We start from the raw sequence: 24,878 nt of genomic DNA on the forward strand, positions 1-24,878 counted from the left end.
ACGAACCAAATAATGCAATGTGTCAAGCTTAACATGAAAGGTAAATTTGTACCGGATGATGGCTGAGAAAATGCACGCAGAATAAATATCAGAGTAGTGTGAATCTTAATTTAATAAAATGTAAATATACAATTAAACTGTAACCCTTAATTGTCCCACAGTAGCACCACAGTCATGGAGGTTTGTCGAAACCCGGGATTGAACCAGGGACCTTTAGATCTTCAGTCTAACGCTCTCCCAAACTTAGCTATTTTGGCCTTTTCATGAATTCTACATAACTTTATTCATGCACTAGTAGAAGAGGGTTATTTAACATTCTTAGTCCTCAACTCACACTTCAAAAATAATCAATAATGAAATAATAATTTGGTGTTCTATTGTGTTTAGGAATTGTATTTATTCACATGTGAAACCAAACAATAGCGCTTAGCTCCAGAGTGGGCGGCTGACATAACTTAATCAGTTGGATTTTACTTAGATACAATGTCATTTTGTTCTTGTTCGCTTTATCTTCTTTTTCTCAAGCTGCCACAAATGCGGCTTTGCACCTACAGAAGGAGTTGCTAAAATCTATTTGCAACCAGTAATGCAAAGCTAACCGCTAACTATGTGATAATTTCATTAACAGAAAGAAAAAGAAAATCTTTAATATCTTGCGCTTTGTTTTAAATGTAATATTTTGCTAACATTACATATATACAGTACATCCATACAGGTTCTGGCTAAACCTGGTGGAAGAGAGATATGATTTAGTTATCCAGCAGCTTGTCCCAAAGCGGGAGGATGTGACACTAAAATTTCACAAGCTGCACGTCTGAATTATTGATTGCGTCTTCGCTAGAGTGGGCACAAAAATAGATGTTTTTAAATGTTATAATTTCCATATAGCCGCAGGACAAACTGACAAAATGATCCGGGATAGTGGGGAGATATGTAGCGGCTCTCGCTTTTGCAGTGGATTAAACAGGGGAAATACGCAGCTGTAATGAGAAAGCGTCTTCTCTTAGATTTGAATCATATAAAATTAACACACTGTGGGTCTCTTAACAATTAGTAAGACTGGAAACTGAACAATAGAAATGTTCGGCGACACAGACGCGTTGAATCTGGATGGATTTCTGGAATAAAAAGCGCAATCTGCAGGATGTAAATACGGGGATTTGTGGATACTGTATATACAGTATTCATGGATAATCTGCTCTGTTGTGGTAGCAGCTGTGTGATGGACTAATCACGCATTCACTCTATCCATCAATTTTATTCATACTGAGTGATAACAATTCATGGGAATAGCCCAAATGAGCTCGGAGACTGCACGGACCCACTAAGCACCCCAACGAGGATCTCATAAACTGCAGTCCAGCGTCATTATCACACTGTCACCATGCACATGCAATCCCCAGAATACACTTTAATCTATTTAATGAGACTGGCCATATTCATGTTGCATCTGCTCACTGGTAATTCCTCAACAGTGGACTTGATGCCACATGGCAGGGGCCCGCTAGTAGAGTCCAAGCGAGCACAGTGGAGTGTTGTCGTCGCCCTGCTGTTAGTCAGGAGGTTAAAGTAAACAATGAAACGCTCCAGCAGCTGCAACATCTACTGTATCCACTACAAAATAAAGAGAAGGCTTTCCCCGACAGTGAGTCACTGCCATTAGAGCTTCTTGGCAAAGAAGACCCCACTTGAAAACGCCCTCAAGGAAGAATTTCGGTGAATACAACATTATTCACACAGTTTTCCACACAATTCACACAAATGAAAGCGCTGGTAAAGGCCCACACTAAAGACACTCACCCCAGGAGGGTCAGTAATGGCTTTGCCTTTATTTCACAGTGTATCGCCAGGTCAGGAGGTGGGATTCGTTCTCGTTCTGACGGCTCGCCATCTTGTCACAGACACTGAGGCAGCATCAGAAGAACCAACTGGCTGCTGTAAGGACTCACACTAAAGGAAGCTGCAGACCAAGAGAGGTGTTTGTAAACCCTGGATGAAGTGAAGAAATTTATGTTTAAAGCTCTTGTTATGGAGAACGTGGCTCATATGTGGCGCACACATAGAGAGAGACAATGAACTAAGAATATTCAGAGAGTTGTATCGATTATTAGCATAAAAAGCTTTGGTGACGTGAAGTTTGCAGGTCCCAGGTTCCCCAAACTCCCATCAAACCATGACTTAGGTCCAAATTCACCAGGCTGACACCCAACTTGAAGCACCAGGTGAACCCATTTGCCACTTCTTTAATGTTTTTCACGTTTAACTTGGAGAGATTTGGTGTGGGAATATGCAAGAAGGTTACCTAGGCTACCAGAACGTGCAACGTCCACTAGCAACCCAGTGTCAGCTACGAGGCAATGGGCACAGTGAAACGCTTTATCCGTGGATGGGGATTCAGAGCGTTTTTTTTTTTGTTTTTTTTTTTATCAAAAAGACCTCTGAACACCAGTGTGAGCTACCAGCCCAGCACCAAACATCAGACAGACATGGTTAATAATTAGCTGGCAAGTCCCGATATTTCCCTCGCGTACTGGCAGACCAAAAAAAAAATAAAAGCAAAAACTGGCCTTCGGCAGGTAGCTCATGCTGCTCCGTATCTGCAGGTCGCATGAATGAGAAAGTGTCCCCCGAATCAACTTTGACTAAATTAAAGTAAATTTGACTAGGCTTACTAGACGTGTAGGCTGCAGTTTTCACCGTGCTTGACATTTTTTCTATTATTTTGTCCACCCAGTGGAATGCTGTGTTCCCTCTACCTTTAGGTGCAAACCATCAGTTAATGTTTAATAAATTGAGCAAGCCATTTTTCAATTAAACTCCAATAATTTGTCGGTTATTGCTTCATGGTAGCAAATATTTCCACGCTTTATTGCCATTAAATTACTTTATCTCCACACATAAGGATTTTTAATACACTCCATCGACTGCGTGCTGCATGTGCCCTGTGCTGCATTGTCACTGGGGTGTGTGCGGAGGCATGTATGTACAATGCAGTGGTAAATTGCTGAGATGCGGTTATTTCCCTCTATGCACTGAGGCACAGCAGATGCCCCTGCACAGCCACGAACGCCATGTTCTAAGAGAAAGAGAAAGCAGTTCAAGAGCCAGAACAGTTTGCTAAGGCAGCCGAGTTGTTCTCTTCACTACATAGAGACTTCAGCGTACCATACTCCGCCTTATAACTTAAAGCCCAAACAGCTGAAGCACCATTTGGACGGGTAAACACACAGGATCACGCTGAAATTGCAGGTCAATCTTCTCAATGAAATAGGATTGAGACGTACACAGCGCATTTGCATGGCAATCTATTTAAAACTGGTTGTCAGATATGGTTCTGCTGTCGGCCAGAAGCTCATAATTAGGTCTGCAGCAGTGTAGGGAAATCTATATCCCGTATAATCATGGAAATGTTTACAGCAGGATTACAGTTGTGCAGTGAAACTCTGTAATGTCTCTTTCATAATCTATCATTACTACAGCGATCAGTTTGATGGACTCACGGGGGCAGAGTTACCCTGCATACTCCATCTCATAGAGAAATACAGAGGTTAAATGGACTGATTGGTTCACTGAAACAACTTAAACTAAATTAGAGGATCTGTTCTCTTTTCTGTTTTTAAAGGAACTGTTTGAAAAATTCTCTTTTACAGAATTACAGGAGAGGACAGCACAAACACCCAAAACTCATGAGTCACATTTAGCACGACTCGTCACAATGTCCACCTACCTCTGAAGCTCACTAATTACCACGATATATACTTTTGGTTTATTCAGCTAAAACACCAACATGTCAGAGAGACGTGGTTTCATTTGGGATTGTGTCTTGCAGAGCGTCATCATACAGTGCTTTTATCAGTTTTTGTATGGATAAAAAAAATAAAAAGCATAATGTGTTAGTTAGCCAGACTTAAGGTTGTACGATGGAAATATGTTGTAGGTATGCTATAGTTCCCTCAGACATGCAACCACAAGTGATGCAAACTGGAACCTCGGGAACATCGTGAGGACAGCAACACCAAACAATTGTTTGAGGCCCCATGAAAAAAGTCACACAGATGGCTACCTTTTAGTATATTTTGGTATTTTGGTCTGTATTGCAACCTCCTTAAGAAGTACGTGACATTGCACTGACAAGGCCTGCCTCTAATGTTTAGTTAGTTTGGTTCGTGCACTTGTTAATGGAACTATTGCAATGAAGCAACATCTCTCTTATCGCCTGTGGACCCCTAGAGCTTAGGATCACTCCCTGACCACAACGGCTCTGATTGGCCCGAAATGCATTTAGAAATGGGCGCTAGTTGATGACGTAGGCACGTGCAAAGTACTCGAGGTCCTCGCAGCCGTAGCTCACTTGTGGCTAACTGCTAACAAGGCCCTCATCTCATTGATAATATGGAACTGGTTCAGGCAGCAGAAGGTGGAAGGAGAAAGCAGCCACATCGTCCCGTAACTTAGGGACAGACTACATTTTTTACGGTAGCCGGTCGCGCCGCTATTGACATTACAGACATATCAGTTTAATTATGTTTAAATATGAATAAATATGTCAAAATAAGTGAAACCATAATTGTTTCTTCATTTCATCTTGATAATACTTAGACCTGTAGTTAAGTAGCCTATTTGACTATAACTGTATCATCTTGAAGCTCTCAAGACAGAATGAAGTGACAGATTGAGTCAAAAATATGGATTGGAATTAGAATATTTTTATTGTGATTTTTATCGTTATCGCCAGAACGGGAGAATTTATAGTGGTTATTTTTTTTAGCTCACATCGCCCATCCCTAATGCACATCTCTCTAAAGGCCGGACAAGCACAGAAAAATAACTCTCTTTCTGCCTCCACGACATCTACTCAGACTCTCCACTCTTCTTTTTCAGTTTAAACACACAGAGAAACTCAACACAACTGACCAACAACGAAATCGACGTGCCTGCGCACATGGTAACGTGCTATGGTGTAAGCTTTACATGTGACAGTCGGTGGATTACGGTAGCCAGGCTAGATGTTTCTAGACAACTAGCGCTCCTAAAATACCCTTCCTAGAAATCTGTGAAACGTTGTATTGTGCTTTCACAGTTCAAACATGACATTTAGTCTTTACCAGGGTGATATGTGTCTTTCTATTGAGCCACTGTTTATCAGCATGTTCTTCTGCAAACTCTGTTTCAGTTTCTGGGTCATAAAGACCAAATCCCGTAGATTTACTGTGCTTGGCAACTAACTATTCATTCCAAGGAGCATCCAAGTTTTAGACCGAATCTGTTACAGACAAAACATACAGCACACAACGTGTTTCGGAGATGGAGTATCCGGATCATCTTACCAGTGTACTCTGGATCCACATGAGGAGGGTAGAAGCGGAAGTTGATGAAGAAGGGGATAGGCACTCCAAACTTGAACCACTCCACCACATAAGGGGGCTGCTGGCCGTCCAGGGGAGGGGACACGTCACACCCCAGGATCACGCTCTCTCCGGCGCGCGCCGTCACAAACCGGGGCTCCTCTCTCACTCCGTGGGCACCTGAGAGGACACGGAAGCAGCCTTTAGTAATGTCTTCAGTAACAGTCTTTACGAACAAGTTGAAATTCGCATGCACAGAATTCCTGCAGACCAAGCAGGAAAAGCTCAAGTCACCCAAGACCAATTTACAAACAACAATCGTGTGGCAATTAAAGCTGATCGACTCAATTGATGGATTAAAACTACATTTTGTTTAAGGTGAACCATACTGTACACGTACTCTGACTGGTCACCGTGCACATGGGTAACCCCCTCCCTCCCTACCCCCATCATCTTCCCTCATCTTATCGGCCTATCGTCATCTGCCACCTGCATCTGCTGGTGAGTGTTTTGTGGCCGTGCCATACTGTACTATAAATGAGCTGCCAAGGGGCTCCATTGATCATAGCTGGCTGCTGCTCAGATGAGCTTTACTATGAGCACCACCAGGCCTGGCGCTTAGCCATGGATGTCCAGGCACGCTGCCGAGCGTTGACCTATCAGATGACTCAAAGGTCGGCATACCTGCCTCAGCAGAACGCTCACTCTGGGAATGGATTTTCTCCAGCTGCCACCCCCGCTTTCATTGAGCTGGCTGCATCTCCACCGTCAAAGCATGACTACCCGCCCTCGCCCATGGGGAAAATCGCTTCGGGGATCAAGAGACATGCTGACGTTTCACTCCAGAGCAACACCAGCTGAATAACTTAACGCTTTCATTAGCAGTATCATTTGCATTATCAGGAATAATTTTTTCACTGGAGAACAAATACGTGGGCACTTGGAGATGTTATGGGCGGGAGAAGCACCGCCGCTAGAGTCTGTAATGAATGTAGAGCAACATCTCTGTGGTGCTAAACTGAAATGTTACATGGTCTGTGAGCGGCAGAATTAAAACCCAAATATTTCTCAGTCCTCGGAAAAAAAAAGCAAAAAAAAAAAAAGCTTTAACTCCACCCCTACAAGCCATATGCACCACTTAGAGATTGTGTTTACCAGTTTAATCTGCATTATCCTGTGACAGAGTTAATCCACTTTATTCGTTTCAGCCAGCACAGACTCTCGACAGAAACAGAGCAGATTTAATCAAATTACACTTTTTAAAGTGGAGATGGGGTCGGCCAGTAACAGGCCCGGGTGCTGGAATCTGCTTTGCAATTGTGCCTCTTTAATAACAGAAAAAAAAGAAAAAAAAAGAAAGAAACATGTGTGCATGACTCAGTAAATCCCACATGACCATTTAACAGCCTGTGCAGGTCTCTGAAGGACCAACGGCAGAAAAACAAAAAAGCTCAGAATTATCACAAATTTTATTACTGGAGAATATTGGAGCTGATTTAGGCCCACAAGCAAAATAAGGTGTTCACCAAAGACAGAGCAAATCTCTAAGTCATGCCAGTAATAAATCAGTATTATTTTATTAAAATGAAACTGAGGGGGAGTCGATGTTTGATCAAGCACAAAAAGCGTAACGGCTGCCCTACAGCCTGCACAAACCATGACTCTTAGACACTGAGGGATGAATTTCAGTTTTACTGGGTGGAATAATGTCTGACAGGGAACCTTTCCAAGCAGCTGTAAGCACAACAAGATCAGAAATTAGATAAACTCATCTTTTAAGGCGAGCCAACAGCCTCAAATTCATACCTGCACACAGTCTATTGCCTCCCTGCTTATTAAACCCCATAAATAACTGGTGCTTGTTTGTTTAATTGGATTTAGACACCAAACAAAAAAAATTACACTTCCGATCTGATTACGTCAATAAGCAAGAGATACTGTAGAAATACATTTATGGCTGCTTTTACATACAGTTACAGGAGGGTCACCATCGGCTAACTTAGCTTAGCGCAAAGACAGGTGACAGGGTGGCATTAGCTAGGCTAGCTCTGTCTTGAAGTAGCGAAATCTGACTATAATCACCCCTAAAGCTCACTAATTAATACGTTATATTTAGGTTTTATTCGTGTAATCCGTACAAAGGTGTAACAACCTTCGTTGTGCTGGTAGGTGGATTTTGCAGCCTCAAGATAAATCCAGTCAAGTGGTTTTGCCATAAATTAAGCTAACTGGCTGCTGTAGCTTCATATTTATTCTACAGACCCAACAATAGTATTAATCCTCTTATCTAATGCTGTCACAAGACATTTAGTGAACACTTTTAAAAGCCTTTTTTTTCCACTGAAACAAAGCCAACGTTTACATTGTTTACATTAAACTGTTTTATATAGTTTTTCTGTATTGAAAAGTATAAAGATGCAATTAACATTAACTAACACTGCAAGTACAACAACATATTTTACTGTCTCATCTTATTTTATCTTAAAGGGTGTGCTAAATATTGTTGCCAGTTAATAATACCGTCACACATGCAAGTTTTCCAGGTGTTACACAGTGAGTGCGTCAAAAGGGAGATTTCGAAACCCGATGTAGTCACACCAGCCGCCACCATTTTGGAACTGCCTGACTTCTATATAGACAATTCAAAAATGGGCAAACCAGGTGTGGCTAAAAGTAGCCAAACGTTTAACTATTCATAGATTTGATTGACATTGATTTATGAGTTATGGACAAAGTTATCTGCACTGACCAAAAGCTGTACGTTCATGTTAGCACGTTTATGCTAACATGAATTTGAGGAACTTCAGTTTTTGGCATTCCTGCGTGGGCTTAATTTTTCAGTTGCTCGGTCAGAAAGAAACTGTGAGACCAGTTGTCTTCAGTAGATGTACCGGAGACAGGGTGTTGGATTACAAATTATGGAGCAACGCGTCTTTTGTCTTTACTTTTCTTGCGCTCCATGGCTCCCATCCATAATGAAACACACTGGATACATTGTTTGGTTTGAGTAAGTAGAGTCACTTGACATGGAGCTCGGGCTCAGACCTGGTGGTACAACAGCGCAAGCAGCTGAATTCCATTGTTTTCTCTGCAGACAGTTCAGGTTGCAGAAGTTTAGCAGCTCGGGTTTCCAGCGGACATTATTTTTGGATCTTTGCGGCAGAGATAAAGAGAGAGAACATATCTCACTAACAGAATAAATTTTGAGGGTTCGAAATAATATATCGCAAGGCTAATAATTCTCCACTTCTTTTTATGAGATCCTTATAAAGGGACAATCAGCACAGGGTTGGTCACTGCTTTTCATTTCCTTAATGGAGATACTGTGACCCGATAGAGTTTATGAGAGCTGATTCAGGGGAAAAATATTTACATGCACAACAAGTCATAAACCTGGTTCAAAGATCCGAGATATTTCAAGTACTGTAGAGACAAAATAGAGATGGTTGCAACTAGTGATTGCTTTGGCACCGTTAATGTCAACTGAACTCAAGTTGAGGAGTGAAGGCTGAAAACTCTCCAAACGCACGGAGGTGGAAATCTGTTGAGTAAGATCTGCATAAATCAGACATCTAATAAATCCCGTGGACCAATATGTTTGATGTATCTATCCACGGTCTAAAGGGGATTTACGGCTATGATCATGAGTTCCTGAAGGGCAACAATTCAGTCTGCTGTCAGATAAATCACCTGAACGACGAGCGGTTCACATACAAAAGCAAAATACAGAGCGAATAAGTCCTCACAGTTTGGTGTCAGTCAAACAGACAGTGAGTTAGAGTGAGAACTCGGGTTTTTTAGGTCACAAAGTGTAAGAAAATAGGAAGAAAGATGTCCGACACATGCATTATTGACCTCTTTGACCTTTGAATCTCATAAAGGAGAGCAGCATCACCCTGTCTCTGCTCATCACATGATTTCTGAAATTGTCTCATTTAGATACATTTTGAGGAATACAGAGGTCAAACTATTGAATTCTCAAGAATTTAAATGAGTGTACAACAGAGCCGTAGACCAAAGGTGCCTCGACCTTTGAGAGCAAGAAAAGCTAGAACTCGGACAGCGATATTATCACCGAGTCACCGTTGAAGTGTTGCACAACCATTGGGGACATCTCATCTTCTATACCCCTTAATCCTCGGGCGAGAGGCAGTGTACACCCTGGACAGGTTGCCAATCTATCCCAGGGCTAACACGGAGACAAACAACCATTTGCACTCACACTCAGATCTACGGTCAATTTTGAATCACCAATTTACCTAGCAAGCATGTCTTTTTGACGTGAGAGGAAACTGAGATGCAAACTCCAACCAGAAAGGCCAAAGCCGGATTTGAACGTCATATGGTGTGTGTGCGTAAGTGGCCTCATATCACCAGCTTCCACTGAAAACATGTAGCTTGAAGCTCTCATTGCTCGTGAGAACGCCGTGGATAGAACAAAACGATATCAAAGAACTGCAACGAAGGTCGACCGTGACATTGCTCCTTGACTACAGACAAAGGACGGGTGGTACATATGTTCTCCTCATGCATGAAAGGAAATAACGCTCTTGTTTACTCTTGTCAATGCTCTTTTCGTGCACGGGTTCTCAAAGCCGAACGACCAATCAGAGTGATCTCTGAAGCGGCTCGTTCCACCACCAACTCAACGTGCTGAATTGGCAGAAATGCTGCTGAGGTCCAACTAGTGCGGGACACACTGCAAAATCACAGACTCTCGCTGATGGCTCGATATCATCAAACGGCTTGGCGAGTGTCAGCTTGGTGCGTCATGGTCTTGAGGTTGGGAAACACTGATGAGCGCAAAACTGTCATATAATAAGCACAAGCTATAAAAAGGACTTAAATGATAAACCAATTACAAAAATGTTATTACCCAATTATTTTTCTGTCGGCTGACTAATCATTAATTTAACAGCTAATTAATTGCTTAAACAATATCAGCTGAAGAATATGAAGACAAATACACACAGTAAGATGTAACGAACATCTTGAACACATTGTGAACAGACTGTGTTCACCGTCAATCAGCTGTCAGTCAGCAGCAGTGAAATCCCCATTCAGCAGGAGCACAAAGGGTTAAATCAGCAAGAGTGTTTTCTGACTGAAATGTCTCCCCGCACAAAAAGCACACTCCACTGTACTTTCAATGATGATCACAGATTTGTACAGTAAATAGCCTCTCGAGGCAATTCTGGCCAATAATCAGGCAGAGCAGAGCCGGGGAAAATATTTTGACAGTAATAACACAATATATGAAAACCGAGGGAGTTCAGTTCAGAGACAATTTTAGATGATCAGCGCTCGGGTTTTCTGTTGTAGGCCTCCTTAACCTCCGTTTTTTTTTTTTTTTTGAAAGCAGAACAATATTTCACCCACTTAGACTAAAATCTAATATTTACCTCATGCTCGGATTTGATTCAGCGAGGATAACCATTGCTCACTGCAGCTGGGGATTTTGCTAGGGATGCATCAAAAGCAACAAATGCCGCGTGAGGATATGAGCTCCGCTTTTATGCCGGACGGAGCTCCCGATGTGGAGGATGTAATGGAATATAGACTGGACGGAGGCTGGAGACAGAGAGAGTCTCAAGGACGCGCAGCCACTGGGCTGGATGGGCCACTGACAGGGCGGTAATTGAATGCCAGCCCGCATGTGCTGAAGGTCACGCCAGAGAATGGCCTGAATGTGCGTGTGTGGGCTACGCTTGTGTGCGTCTATACATATCTGTGCCTCCGTGTTAATCCGGGCAAGCGAAATTTGAATAAACCTCAGCAGAATACAAACTATTCCTGAGTTTAAACACAATTTAAAAGAAATATTCCATCTCCACCGCCACTCTCTTCCTCCTACATTTAGTGCGAGCACTATCTCTGTAAAACTAGTCAACTGCAGAGACTTCAATCACAACCTGTATTCATGCATTCATTTATTTTCTGTAACAGCTTGTCCTTTGGAGATTCGTTTGGGGGGCTGGAGCCCATCCCAGCCTTCATTGGTTGAGAAGCGAGGTGCACCCTGGACACTTTGCCAGGCTATCGCTGAGACAGACAAGCACACTCACACCTACAAACAATTTAGAGTCACCAATTAACCTAATGAGCACGTCTTAGGATGGTTTGAACAAGAGTACAGGAGAAAACCCACGCAGACATGGGGAGAACATGCAAACTCCACACAGAAAGGCCTCAGTCGGTCAGTGGATTCAAACCCAGAACGTTCTTGCTGCGATTCATCAGTGCTAGCCACCACACCGCCCGGTGTGTTTTCTCCAAAACATCCAGCACACGGTATGCACTCTGTAAACTAAAATGCATTTTCCAAGACTACAGTCAGTGCAAATCCATTCTGTGCCCTCATACAAGTAGTCGGTTTTCATCAGTCAAAAAGGAAAACCAGAAGAGCTACTATTAGCTGGGAGGCTAGGAAGCTGGGAAGCTAGGAGACCGACTGGGCCGGCCTCTCCTAAACCCTGCTGATCAGTTGGTCTCCTTCATCTAGCTGATCGTATCATGACATTGAAGATATTCGATGTTCAGCTTTAACTTTGCCGTTTTGTTCTGATTCTCTAAGTCATAGGTCTTCAACAGTGGGTCCGTGACCCCTTGGGGGTCTGAAGAGGTACTGCAGGGGGGTCACAAAATCTTTCATTGATTAGACATTTTTTTCTATTATTTTTTTTACTTTTCCCGCACAAATTTAAATTTCTTTACACATTAACGTGATTCCAAGGTATTTTAGTAAAGGGATAAACGGAGGCAGAAGACGTTGTCTTTCAGTCAGCATTTCACTCAATCAGCGATACAGGAGCTGCCTCAGCACCGATACCTGTCAATCTAAGCCTCCTGTACACAGTAGGCCCCGCCCCTATCGCTGCTGAGCCAATCATGAGGCCGCATATTACACGCTGACTCTGTCAGTTTCCCCCGCAATTGGCTATTCAGTCCCCAGGTGAAATCCCAGACACACGCTGCAATATTAGCAGAAGACAAGCTAACAGTGCAGCTCGCTCCGATCAACATCCATTCGTACAAGGTTCAATAAGTTGTGTGCTTCTCCACAAAGTCAGACATCTCGTTAATGCTTGGTGATTCTGTCCTTAGTACATTTAGCTGTGTTTTAAGTTAAAACTTGAAATCTGTCAATTATTTTCTTCATCTGTCAATTCTATACACACACACACACACACACACACCAGTTATGTATACGTTTACGGCAGGTGCATGACCCCCCAACTGTTGCACATGTTTGAAATAAAAAAATTATATATATAGCACTAGGCCAAGTTTAATATAGAACACATATAGTAGGTGGGGGTCCCTACTTAATCTCAGTTTGGGGGTCCTTCACCTGAAAAACGTTAAAGACTCCTGTTCTAAGTTGAACAGTCGGTCACAGCGATTCTCTCTCTCCAGTTTAACATGCTGAATCGACAGAAACGCCAGCGATTGGGGACAACAGTGCAAGACCCACCTCTAAAACCAGGCCCTTGAGGAGGCGAGGATAAGGCTGGGTCTAGACGCTGGTGGTGGTGCCTTTGCCTTTATTGATTGCTGAAGAACGATATTTTAAGAACACATATTCTTAGTTGCTGTAAATTAAAAGTTTTGAATCCACACATTGACGAAAGTCGATTAAGCAATGTCAGCAGACTTCCCACCGCATCCAGCTTTGACACAACAAAGTAATCTCCTTTGTCTTGTCTGCTGTCTCCTCTCTCTAGCATTTGATTATCTTTATAAATGTCATACAAATAGTCCATAGTTTTCATTTCTTCAGCGCGAGACACAAACCTTTCTTTTTGTTTTTTGTAAAAACTGGAAATACAAATAAATAGAGAATGAGAGATGCACCATTTGTCTCCTGTCAACAGATCTGATCTCTTCATTATTTAATCCTGTTTAATGACAAAGCCCACCCCCCATCCACCGACAAGCAAAGCTTAGTCAAGGATGCAATGGATGTGCTGACACCTGCTCAAAAGTGCAGCGAGAGGAGAGAGGGCAAAGACTCATGTGTGAAATGGACTCAGCTTGCCAAAGGCACAGAGGGCGATCTAACACTGCTGGGCCCCGCACTGCCAGAGGCGCACATTACAGGGTACGTTTGGGCCCAGAAATGCCTCAATCCGTCCCCGACTCAGTCATTATTCGTCGCTCGTGGCAATTTTTAGATTCGGCGAATCATATGTAACCCAGAGCGCTCTGATGCTGCGCGTGAGCCGCACAGACATCCACAGCATCAGCCCCACACGTCCTCCAATCAACGTATCCACTTCCACGTAATTCACTCCATCCCTCTCTCGCGCTCACTTCCTCCTTCGACGACTCCCACATTCAGGCTGCAGCTCAGAGCGACGGAAGAGTGCTCACTGAGGATTCAACACTCGTCTCTGTCCAAGTACTTCTTGGACAGACGCGTGGATGTGTTTCCCCAAAATAGAGGGAAGATGCAAGAAGTGTGTCGAAACCTGAAGTGGACGGAGTCTGACAAGTTCAGAGGAAAGAAAAGCTCTTAGAAAAGTATTATTTCCTAAAAATATTGATTAATTCTATAGCTTTAATGAGCATTTGCATTTGTTTTTAGTCTCGTGCAAAAATATCACTTAGATGTATTTTATGCAAATTAAAATTATACTCAGAAAATTTTGATTTATTTATTGCAATTAATGAAAGAAAAATCTATGCATGGTTATCTGTGCACCATATGGATGTTGTTGTGTACAGGCAAAATAAGATTTTGGTAATAATACAGAGTGACTGTGCATATAATTGGCTGTAATTCCTAAACTTTCCATCCAGTTGGATGTGAATAACCTCAAACTAAAGCTGAGAGTGGAAGCATTAATCCCATAGTGCTCAGTGTATCAGTGCAACAAAACTGGTGAAATCTTATTCCTGGTATGTCGTTAGCCTAGTAGCATAATTACCTAAATCATATTTGAATGTTTTCGGGAAAATAAGAGAAAAAAAACATTTTTCGCAAGCACATTGATATTTTTATTGATATTGTAACAGTAAATCCAAAAAATTACTTGTTCAATGATGCTATTAAGCTAACGATATGTGGGTCCACTTCACACAATAATAAACCTGACCATCATCATGAGGAAGACTCGGCCTTCATTAACGAAATGCCTCAATATCATCTGTCCTATTCAGTCCGGTCCGATACATTCCTTATCTCCAGCTCCCAGCCCTGAATAATCAGAGGGTCAGAGACTTCTCTTTGTATTCAAAACACACTATACTCAACCTTATTGTGCAGATATTCATCAGGAGATGGTCCACTTTACTCCATCCAACAAATGACAAAAGCCTGTTTGTTTCCTCTCAGGTTAATCTACGTCTGATTTCCTGCCCCTGAAACCTACTTGGTTACAGTTTGGGAAAGAGTCAAAACTGTTTTTACACATTAAACCTCCTCATAAGACTTTTCATAGCAGTATAACGTTACATTGATTCCAGTATTTGTGTCACTCAACCAGCGACCATTATTAGTTCCTTTCATCCAACAATAAAGACGTTGTCTGAGACATCACGCTCCTTCACTTGTTATCTCGCTGCTCAGGCTTCAACTAACAATTATTTCTAGTATAAAATAAACAAACCATCCATTTTTTTCCTGATTTTCTCCACAGTATTAGGAAATTAGGCCAAACATCATAGTACACACCCCAAAGATATTCAACCTAAAACAAAGAAAACTTAACAGAATAATCGTTTATACTAAATGGGGCCACTACAAACTACTTTCCATCACTCATTGAGGAAACAAATATGGTTGTTACTGAGATGATTTAAAAAGTCATATCCATTATTTCAAGCAGTGAATGAACACAAGCTCCCAGAGAGATGATCTGGGGTCAGTCCGTCCATCCTGAACCAAATGATCTGAAAAACTGGCTTTCCCAGAATGCTGCAAGCTTTGTTTGCAAGGAGACTCCACCGGGACCGGACTGGCTGAGAGGGGAGAGAGGATAGAGGATAGGAGGGGGAGGAAGAGCGAGGGGGGGAGGAGGCATCACCAGAAAGAGTTGGCACGTTCCCAGTACTGAGAGGCTGCCATCCACAGCCTGAGCACAGCCCCTCTCCTAAGCTCGTTACTAAGCTTTACTCTCATGAGCGGGAAAGTGCAGCACGGGAGAAAAAATAAAAAATGAAACAATAGTTGTACTATAAATGTCTTGGAAAGTGACACAATGGTTGGACCAACGTTGACAGATTAGAAGCACAGAGCTGCTAAAAATGAAGACTGAGTGAAACCAGTGACACGCTGACATTACAGAAGAGAAAAATATGTTTTATTTAGCGCTGTCGGTTGACATGACTCTGTTGCCTTTGCTCCCTCTCATGTCTCTGGGCGTGGCTTTCCAATCATCTCCTGCTCTACAATGAGCCTTCACACCTAAAGCCAATCCACAATTAGCTGCAGTAAACACCAATCAGGAAAAAACATTATGGCCACTGACAGGAGAAGTGAATAACATTTACCATCTTGTGACAATTCAATGTTCTGCTGGGAAACCGTTGGTCGTGGCATCTGTGTGGATGTTACTTAGACATGTAGCTAGATCAGACCAGACACATCTACACCATAGCAATGACACTCCAGGATGCAGCCTGACACAGGAAAACTCAAAAACGGTTTAGAAACTCAAAATAACATGAAAAAGAGCACTTAGTGTTGACCTGGTCTCCAAATTCAATAGATCCAAAACTGATCAAGTATCTATATCTCCCCTCAACCCGTATGACCCAAATTCCCCCAGTAACAACATTATGTTGCCAGACACCAAAGGACTCCCTCAGAAGGCCCATGTCTATTCTCTGATGAGTCACAACTGTTTTGGAGGCACAAGGGAAACCTACAGAATATTAGGAAGGTGGTCATAATGTTATGCCTGGTCGGTGCATCATCCCTGGTCTTTCATCAGTTTCTAGCCAGTTTGTTGAGTCTACCTGTGCAGATCTTTACTCATCAACTCAACTGATTCCAGATCTCCAGCTTAGCTCAGCACTGCTGCGGCAACTCACAACCAGACAATTTAGCCTCCTTCCTACCAACCTTCACCTCAGCCTCCTTCCTACCGACCTTCACCTCAGCATCCTTCCTACCAACCTTCACCTCAGTCCACCTACCACCATGTGGTCTGCATCGCCACAATGTGTAGTGAAATTTCTAGGGAGGTGTACGTCAGGTTGTGGTATGACGTTTTACTCAAATAAATGAAAATGAAGCTATAGTAATGTTTGAATGACGTGTTAAGTGCTACCATCAATCAATAAGATCAAAATTCTGGTCCAAACCTCAGTCTTGGGTCTTCTTCTCAGACTGAGCATGTATTTTTATTTATTTTTTTTGTCTAGTTGTTGCCGTTAATCTGTCATGGATCTTATAACAAACGAGATAAGATCGCCATCATGGTGTAAAGAACAGTGTAGTTCTAGTCGTAACTGTTTGAAGTTCACAGAGAAACTCAACACAGCTGATCACCATTTTAGCATTTTAGTTACATTACACTGCTATTGGTCAACCTTTCAGACAGTAATTTCCTACATGTAGTTAGCTTAATATAGTTTAATATATAGTTGATGCACTTTGTTTTACTTAAAAAAAAGCTCTAACTCATTCACTTACAACAATAAATATTAATTAATAGCAATAATATAGCTGTGTATATCCTGTATATAAATATATATAATACCACACTATCTTTGGTGTATTTTTACATAATGAGACATAATGATACTTTTGCTACATTAAAGGTTTTTAATACTTCATTATCTATACTGGCAGTAATAATACTAATAATAATTTTAGTGTGAATTGAATGATAGGAAAAAATCCCAGGACACAGTTAAGTGCTATCCTCCATTAATTCAACCTAATATGAACCCATTATACTGTATCATTGGTCAGCACAGGAAAGATACTGTATAAGATCATGCTTTCATTTCATGCTCTGGTTGCTATAGCAACACATACAGTAGTGCCTGTACATCAACTCAGCAGCGTGCAGCATTTACACAGTAAACGGTACAGTAGTAGTGCTTTCCTGGGTATATTTTCTTGCTATTTTAAAACATGGCTTTTATTCATATCTTAATTATTATTATTATGATATAAAATTATTTATTGCAAAATGAAATAAATTAAAAGTACTTCTCCTAGGAGCTTTGTTTGTGTTCCAACACTTTTTTGCTTTTTTTTTGTACGACAATCTGAAAAAAACAAGACAATATCATTCTGATCATGTTAGAATCCAAAATTTAAAAAAGAAATAAATCTGTTATCTATTTATAAATATAAATATCAAAATCTATTTTGGTCTGCTTTTCTAATTTGGAAAATAAAGATGATGAACGATATCATCAGGTTGAATTCATAACTATGTTAAGCCAGATATTAAATCTCAGTTATTTAAATCATTTTTGACTTGTTCTCCCAAAGATTAGATCTTTCACGAGAGCTAAAGGTCCACTGCACCATTTTTATGGTTTACAGAAGCAGTCATCACTTAAAACATCATTAAACTGAGCTGGAGCAGAAGTTTAAAGGAAAGACGCTCATGTCGTTTTCCATATCATTAAAACTTTTGAAAACACTCTCCAGATGTCAGACAAATGAAAACTCTGCTGTCAAATAATTTTCTCAGCCATCTCATGGAAGCAGCCTAATTTAAGGTCCCAGACGACTCCAGCATCCAGACAAAAACTTAGGACAGAGCCATTTATCTGAACCAGCAATCAGAAGTTGGACCCACAGAAACGATGGTTAGGGTTTTCAGGCGCCGCCCACTCAGTGCTGCTGGGAGGCCCCAAATACACGAGTGACATTTCTGACACTGTCACATATCCCGTCTGCTTCTGTACACCCCCTTTTCTTTCAAGAACAAGTGTGCCAAGCCACAGTTCACCGGGGAGCTGCAGATCCTGTGAAACATCAAGGCGGAGACTCACAAGAGGGGAATTACAGATGAATACCATCTGGCCAAAAGCCAACTCAACGAACGCTTTAAAAAAAAATAAAAGTCCCAGCACAAGACTCAAGAGGAGAGTCTCCATCAGTGACTCCGGCTGAAAATAGTCCTTCAAATATACCACTCCCCGACACTTGCCAATGACATTTAATTACTCCTATATTGCCGTCAGCGTCCCTCTTGCCTGACCTTGATGGGCTGCCAAGTCACCGTTGACTTTGTTGAACTAACCTCGGGTCTCCCTGACCATATGCTGTCTCACCCATCGGCACTTGGCACAAGAAAACTTCCTTGAACGTCCATTTACTGTGAGTGACTGCTCATGGCTGAGCTGTTCTGAGTACATCCCTGACTGATGTGGTTAACGGCTTGTGAAAAGACTTCCACAGTAAACATTTGTACGCCGCGATATGTCTACCAAAGAGGGGTTTGAAAGGGGCTATGATGGTGTTTATGTACAGTTTAACTGAATTTAAAGAGGAGGACATGTTTATGGACTACACCAACTTTAAGCTATTTGTTGAGAGTTACAGCTGACTAAACATCCCTTACATTAAAGGACTTTCTAAACTGTTTAATGAAATATTTCAGCTAATCTTTGTATTTCACAATATACTTGATTGAAACTGCGGCAACTTTGTTGTCCTGTTGGCACCAGTGGCGATGCATTTTACGCCAAACAATGGGTTTGAGAGATAAAGAGGCAAGAAATCGTTTTGTTTTGTTTTTTTACTTTCACTGCCAGAAGGGGGAGACTAAAGTTCTTTTTAACCTCTTATCATTACAGCATTTTTGCAAAAAAACGCCTATTTAGGACATACCCAAAGTAAATTAAATGAACATTTTGGAGCTCATGCGTGGTCTTGGTCTCTTCTGAAAGTCAAGACTCAGACGTTTCAATCGCAAAAGTCAGAATCACTCTATGTGGTATTGTTGTTGTGTAATCACAGTTGGCACACAGTTAAAAAAATAATAAGTTGTCAGGTTCGTCTGAATTTTTTGTGTTGGTTGTGTCAGCTGTGTGGGTTGAATCCTAATGGCAAATATTCCACAAAGGGTTTACGGGGAGGAGTTTTAAAAGTGTGGATTGGTCTCTGGGCCTATCTGGGAATTTTTTTTTCTTCTGGTTATTTGTTTAAACTCTGAAATCAACCAAAACCATGTTGCTGTAGCGTCAAAACTTCTTCTTCTTCTGTCTAAATTGCAGTTGACTAGCGTCAAAAAGATGGAAATTTGTAAATTGTGCAATTTGAAGGATGTTTAGCGAGGTGGTGGTACAAGAAACTTATTTATCACCTACTGCACCAAAACAGTAACAACAAACAATAAACGCTGCAAGAAAAATATTCCAGAGAGGTTACAGAGTTTATGCTGTTGGATGACCAGCACATCTCTAGAGAACACAGGTTTTTGGCAGCTGGAGCCAAGGTACGAGCAACCCTCTCAACACTTCTTGTCAACTTTGACAGCCTTATTTACTGAATTTAATGCAGTTGCACACCTGATCTAGGAGAATACAAGTAAGGTAAGAAAAGCCTTTATGAAACAACAAGGGACGGAATTTTGTTAATCTGAGATCTGATAGGGACTGGCTGATACTCAATAGTAAATGATTGCGATAGCACCAATCATGTGTCCTAATGACAATAATGCTAGTTTGTCACCAGAGAACATGGGCGAGGTAAATTACAGACGGTTTAGCCTTAAGTGCCATTTCGACTGCAGCAGTCACAAGCAAATAGGTGTTTCTATCAACTGCAGAGCCACACAAATCCAAGCTCCAGCAGGAAAACAGCCGAAAAGCCCCAAAGGTTAAGCTTTTCAGTCATATCACAAGAATCTAACCAAACAAATACATTTCTATTCTACATTATTTATATAGTTATTGTGGTATCCGCTTGTGAGCTTAATGTTATGTCCGAATGCGCCCTGTCTAGACACAAGCCGTGCACTGAAGATTCTGCTTAGCAAACGTGCTGCTCACAATACAGCTCAGTGTAAACGCGAGTTCTTTATTCATCTGTGTGTCAACGATGAAAAGATAAAAAGCTTCATTACTTCAGGCCAGATATCACATAAACCTTTGAGCATATCTTCATTTTGACGATCAGGTACATTTGATACAGTAGCACAAATGACATCATTCCACTAACCCCTAACATTGACTACACAAAAAATAGTCCCAGCCAAACTGTACTCGATTTAACTTTCCTTTTTGTTACAGATGTGTATATCAAACACTGGGTTCAGTATTACTAAAGCATGATCACCAATGTCCAATGTCTTCTATTCCATATGTATATCAATAACTGTGGATGGTTCACATTTTCAAACTGTGCATGTATGCAGATGACGCCACATTAACATCCCAAAGTTATGACGGGATAAAGATGATCTGCATCTAGTTGTACCACTTATAAAACCCACATTGGAGGCAGTTCATGTTAGAACCTGAAAATCTCAACTGCAACTCTGGGGAGATTGGGACTGCAGAATATTTGTGGAAATAATATGAGCACCAAAGTCAAGTCTGCACAGTTACTATTAAAGCATAACCGGTGTTTGATTAGCTTATCTTAGCTTAGCTTATACTAGGAAGTGGCTCAATTGTAACAAACTACATATATTAGCCTTAATCTATATGGATGAAACAGCTTTACGGGTGCTGCCAGGCTGTTCCTCGCTATATCCAGTGTTTATGCTAAGCTAATTATCTGCATTTTGTGGCTCTGGCAAATTGTTAGCCTGGTCTGGCTGAGTTGGTCTGAAGTCTCTCCGTTGGGAACTGATCTGACCTGCCAATTAAATTATTTGGGTGGGACACGCCACCTGAACTCTGTGAAGTTATATTGGTTTACAACAAGAACAGCTCTGACTGGTTGTTGACCTACTCAATTACATGTTGACGTATTTCTATTTTTTTTCTCAACAGCGCTGGGTTGCATAGATTTTTACAGTCTATAATCGATTGAAAAATAAAAAGGTCAACTTAGTAAATATATTACCTCAGTCCTCTGACATTATTTTAAACTTTTTGGAGCTTAACACACATCTGTTCTCATTATCTTAGACACGGAAGCATTAATTATTATCAGAAATCCTGAAGAAAAAAATTGTGTGCTGTCTTTATCATTAGTAAAAGCGTTTTAATGCCTTTCAGAGTTTCTGTGAAGCACTGGGCTGCAACAGCACGACAGTGCATCCAGGGACACTGTAATAAAAGAAGTAGACAAGTTCTCTTTTGTAATTACTAATAGGCTGTGTTGTGATTTGTGACTCTCTGGTGCAGCTTGTAAGACTTAAATCACCTTCAGTGAAGCGCCGATACCAGACAGCACCTTTAAATCGATATTTTTAAGCCACATGTATGCTCAACTAAGGTGGCTAATTTGTGGTTTTAAAAAAAAAAATGACACCCCTGAGAGGTTCCCTGTTCCTAAATCAAACGTGTTTAGCTGCATTACAGCAAGTTTTCACATTGTGCTTATCTCGGCCTCGGCTGGCACCAGGAGAGGAGCCAGACTTGAGAGCAGACCAGTTTTGACTGGGTATGTGGGGTCATTGGGATCAGTTACCGGGCGACAGCGTGGCACATGTCTCCCTCATCTGGACACAAGCGGAAAAGCAAGGTTAAGTCAGTACATGGGTCAATACAGAGAGCTCAGGAAAAAAAATATGAACAAAAGGGATATTGTGCAGTTTGTAGCTGCAGGAGTGACTACTCAATGAACCTCTTAGATCAGCACAAGGCGAGCTTTGCAGCCTGTAGGTGCTCAGTGCATCACACACGCTCACACAGAGCACTCTGACCCCATCCATGTGCGATATGAAATCCATCATATGAATCCCATGCATGCAGCAGACGGGCTCTATCAAATTCAAGAGTGCATTTTATCTGACATGTGATGCATTATTTAGTTACTTTTCCATCTTGAGAGCTGAGGCGGTCACACCCCTCTCTGGAGAACTCAAATGGGACTGCTTGCCATGGCACACTGCACACATTTCCCCCGTGTTATCTCCAAATTTTCCCCCGTTGCTTTGTCACCCAAACGAGCCTCACAGATAAACACATGTAGCCACAGCCGCCAACCTAGCCAGCCCATCTCTGCCCATGATCCATCACTGGGGCCACATGGACCGTATCACTGACGCGTGATTTATCCCGTTTCACACATTTACCAAGCTCCATCTCAAGACTATTGTTGTTTCCCTGGTACCATTTAACTCAACTTTCACGTGACATATGAAGACACGCAGCCATTTGTTAGAATGAAATTACCCCCCCTCACATACACACACACACACACACACACATACACACACTTCATATATGACCCGACGCGGACAAAACGCATACATCATGCGATTGGGGAAAAGCAGCAGCACACGGAGACAGCAGAAATCATCAGCTGCGTGCGGCACAAGATATATTGCACTTCAACTCACCTTGAGCGGCCGTTCCTCTGGTGCTGAATACACTTGCTATCAGAGTGGCCACATACCAAATCATAGTACTATTGCCGACCAGCTATTACCACGCAAAGTGCCCCGTTCAACCAATCTCTCATATTCGACCTTGCACCTCGCCGTCTCTTTAGCCCCTTCTCATATCCTATTTTCCTTCCTCGTGGCGTTTCCCTTCATCCCTTCCCTCCCCCGTCCTTCCATCCGCATCCTCTCTCCCGAAGAGACAGAGCACCTGCACCGCCGCGTTTGTAGTAGACGGAGCCGTTTTTACGAGCGCATAGTGAAACCAAGTGTGAGAATGCAGCCACAGGTCCGCCTCTCCCGTCATTGGATTGGCTGCTGATTGAGGCTTTGGGGCGTGTATTGGCTCCCTCCTTACGCCCCGCACCCGAATGACAGGAGGAGGCGGCCGTGCGCCGATTCAAGGTGAGTTGGAGCGTGCCGTAGTAGTGGAACCGCAGTATCATGCGCACTGACAGAGAGCCGCGTCCACATCTTTAAATACCTCTCCTTAAACTGGCCCCACGTGCACCATCACCGCCCATCGTCCATTCATCCACTTTTTCTTTTCTTTTTTTTTATTTGCATCATTCCTCGTGTCATGTATTAGCAGCAGCCTGCGGCTATTTACTGGTTTACCGTAATAATTGTAATAATGATAAATAAAGAGCTGGTGGAGGTGTGTGTGACTCATCCGCGGCTCACCCATACCCCTCGGCTGTTGTCATGTCGCCGCCACAAATCGCTCTTTTTTTTTTTTTTTTACGCGTCTGGCTTTATGTGATGGGTGTGGCGACACTTACAATACACTCAGCCTGTTTAGGTTGTGTTTTTTTTCTCCCCCTCAAGCATCGAGGATGTGCGGCTCCATCACGCTGGACCACTGCGCACACATGGTTACCGCTGATAAGGCTGCCTCAGATTCACTCCTTCTGTTTTTCTACATGCGTGACCGCAGAGGGGTTCATAACGCCTGTGCGCCTCTGGCTGCTCGACACCAGCTCCAGATCAAATAAAAACCCACTGCGGCGGCGGCTGCTGCTGCTGCTGCTGCTGCTTTGTGACTGTTAGATAAACGTGTAGGTGATCTATCCTTTCACAGATTCGAGTGTCAGGACTATATTTTTTGCAGAATTTGTCTCGACATGTGGGTCTCTCTGTCTGTCTCCTCCCTCCCTTCTCTCTTTCTGGAGGCTGTCGTGTTTCCCGTTTGAAATCAAAGAAAATCTAAAAAAGAAAAAAAAAAAAATGTGGCAGGAAATTATTCTCATTTATGTCCTTAAGACCTTTTCTTTTTAGTCCGTCTGTTACACCAAGTTACACCGTCGTAATATATTTGGATATTTTAGCACTATTTCTCAGCTCCTCCAAGCTGACGGGGATTTGAATGAACCCTCAACCATTCAACCTCAGTGTGAACTCATATCTGTATTTAATGCTCTTGTACGTTTTGCTTTTGTGAAAGGAATTATAATCAATAGTATTTGACTTTTATTGACAAAAAATACACGAAAAAACTACTTTCTAAGCTGATTTCTACAAAGTAATGGGAATTATTTAAAAATATAAAATGGAAAATGGAAAAACATGATTTATTTTTTTATTTTTTTTAAGTGACTGATCTTATCCAATGCTGGTGAAGACAATTCAGTCTTTGTTGGCTATCTGATTGGTTTCCTGACTAGCAATGTGAAGGCTCCTTCCATCTGTCAACTATCTATGTTACTTTTGCTCCATTAAACGAACAATTACAATGCAGAGGGTCCAGCCCCAGAGAAACAGCTGGCTACCTGTAGACTGAGTTTGCATTAAAAGTCATAGTTATGAATCATCAAAAACCTGAAAAACATACATACAACAAATGTTGGTATAATGTAAGGATATAACCAAACATAAAAACTGAAAACTGGTTAAAAAAAAAAAAAAAAAAAAAAAATCTGGTTATTTTCCAATGTCTTCCAACGTTATCACAGTTGACAGTGTTAAGCGTCTGGCCTTCGTATTAGCTTTAGACTCAATTATTACACTATTTGTCAACATAGTACATCAGGACTTGATGAAGGGTAGGATCTCTCCCCTT

At 41.8% G+C, this 24,878-nt stretch overlaps 1 protein-coding gene and 1 non-coding gene across 4 annotated transcripts in view; both read right to left on the bottom strand.

Annotated features, from left to right (window-relative positions):
- igsf9ba (immunoglobulin superfamily, member 9Ba) overlaps positions 1 to 24,017 on the bottom strand; it is a 74,308-nt gene extending 50,291 nt beyond the window's left edge. For all 3 annotated transcript variants that reach the window (XR_007113394.1, XM_047594503.1, XM_047594504.1), the window contains exons 1-2: positions 22,778 to 24,017; positions 5,328 to 5,525 (exon numbers count right to left, since the gene is read on the bottom strand). Coding sequence is in view for 2 of the 3 variants with exons in the window: in XM_047594503.1 (XP_047450459.1) it covers positions 5,328 to 5,525; positions 22,778 to 22,841 (262 nt within the window). In the remaining variant the exon portion in view is untranslated. The remainder of the gene's footprint in view (positions 1 to 5,327; positions 5,526 to 22,777) is intronic.
- On the bottom strand, positions 184 to 257 carry trnaf-gaa. Its single transcript has one exon. It is a non-coding gene; the product is annotated as a tRNA-Phe (tRNA).
- Positions 24,018 to 24,878: the final 861 nt, after the last annotated feature.

This window comes from Mugil cephalus, chromosome 9, assembly GCF_022458985.1.
Source record: "Mugil cephalus isolate CIBA_MC_2020 chromosome 9, CIBA_Mcephalus_1.1, whole genome shotgun sequence".
Classification (NCBI taxonomy): domain Eukaryota; kingdom Metazoa; phylum Chordata; class Actinopteri; order Mugiliformes; family Mugilidae; genus Mugil; species Mugil cephalus.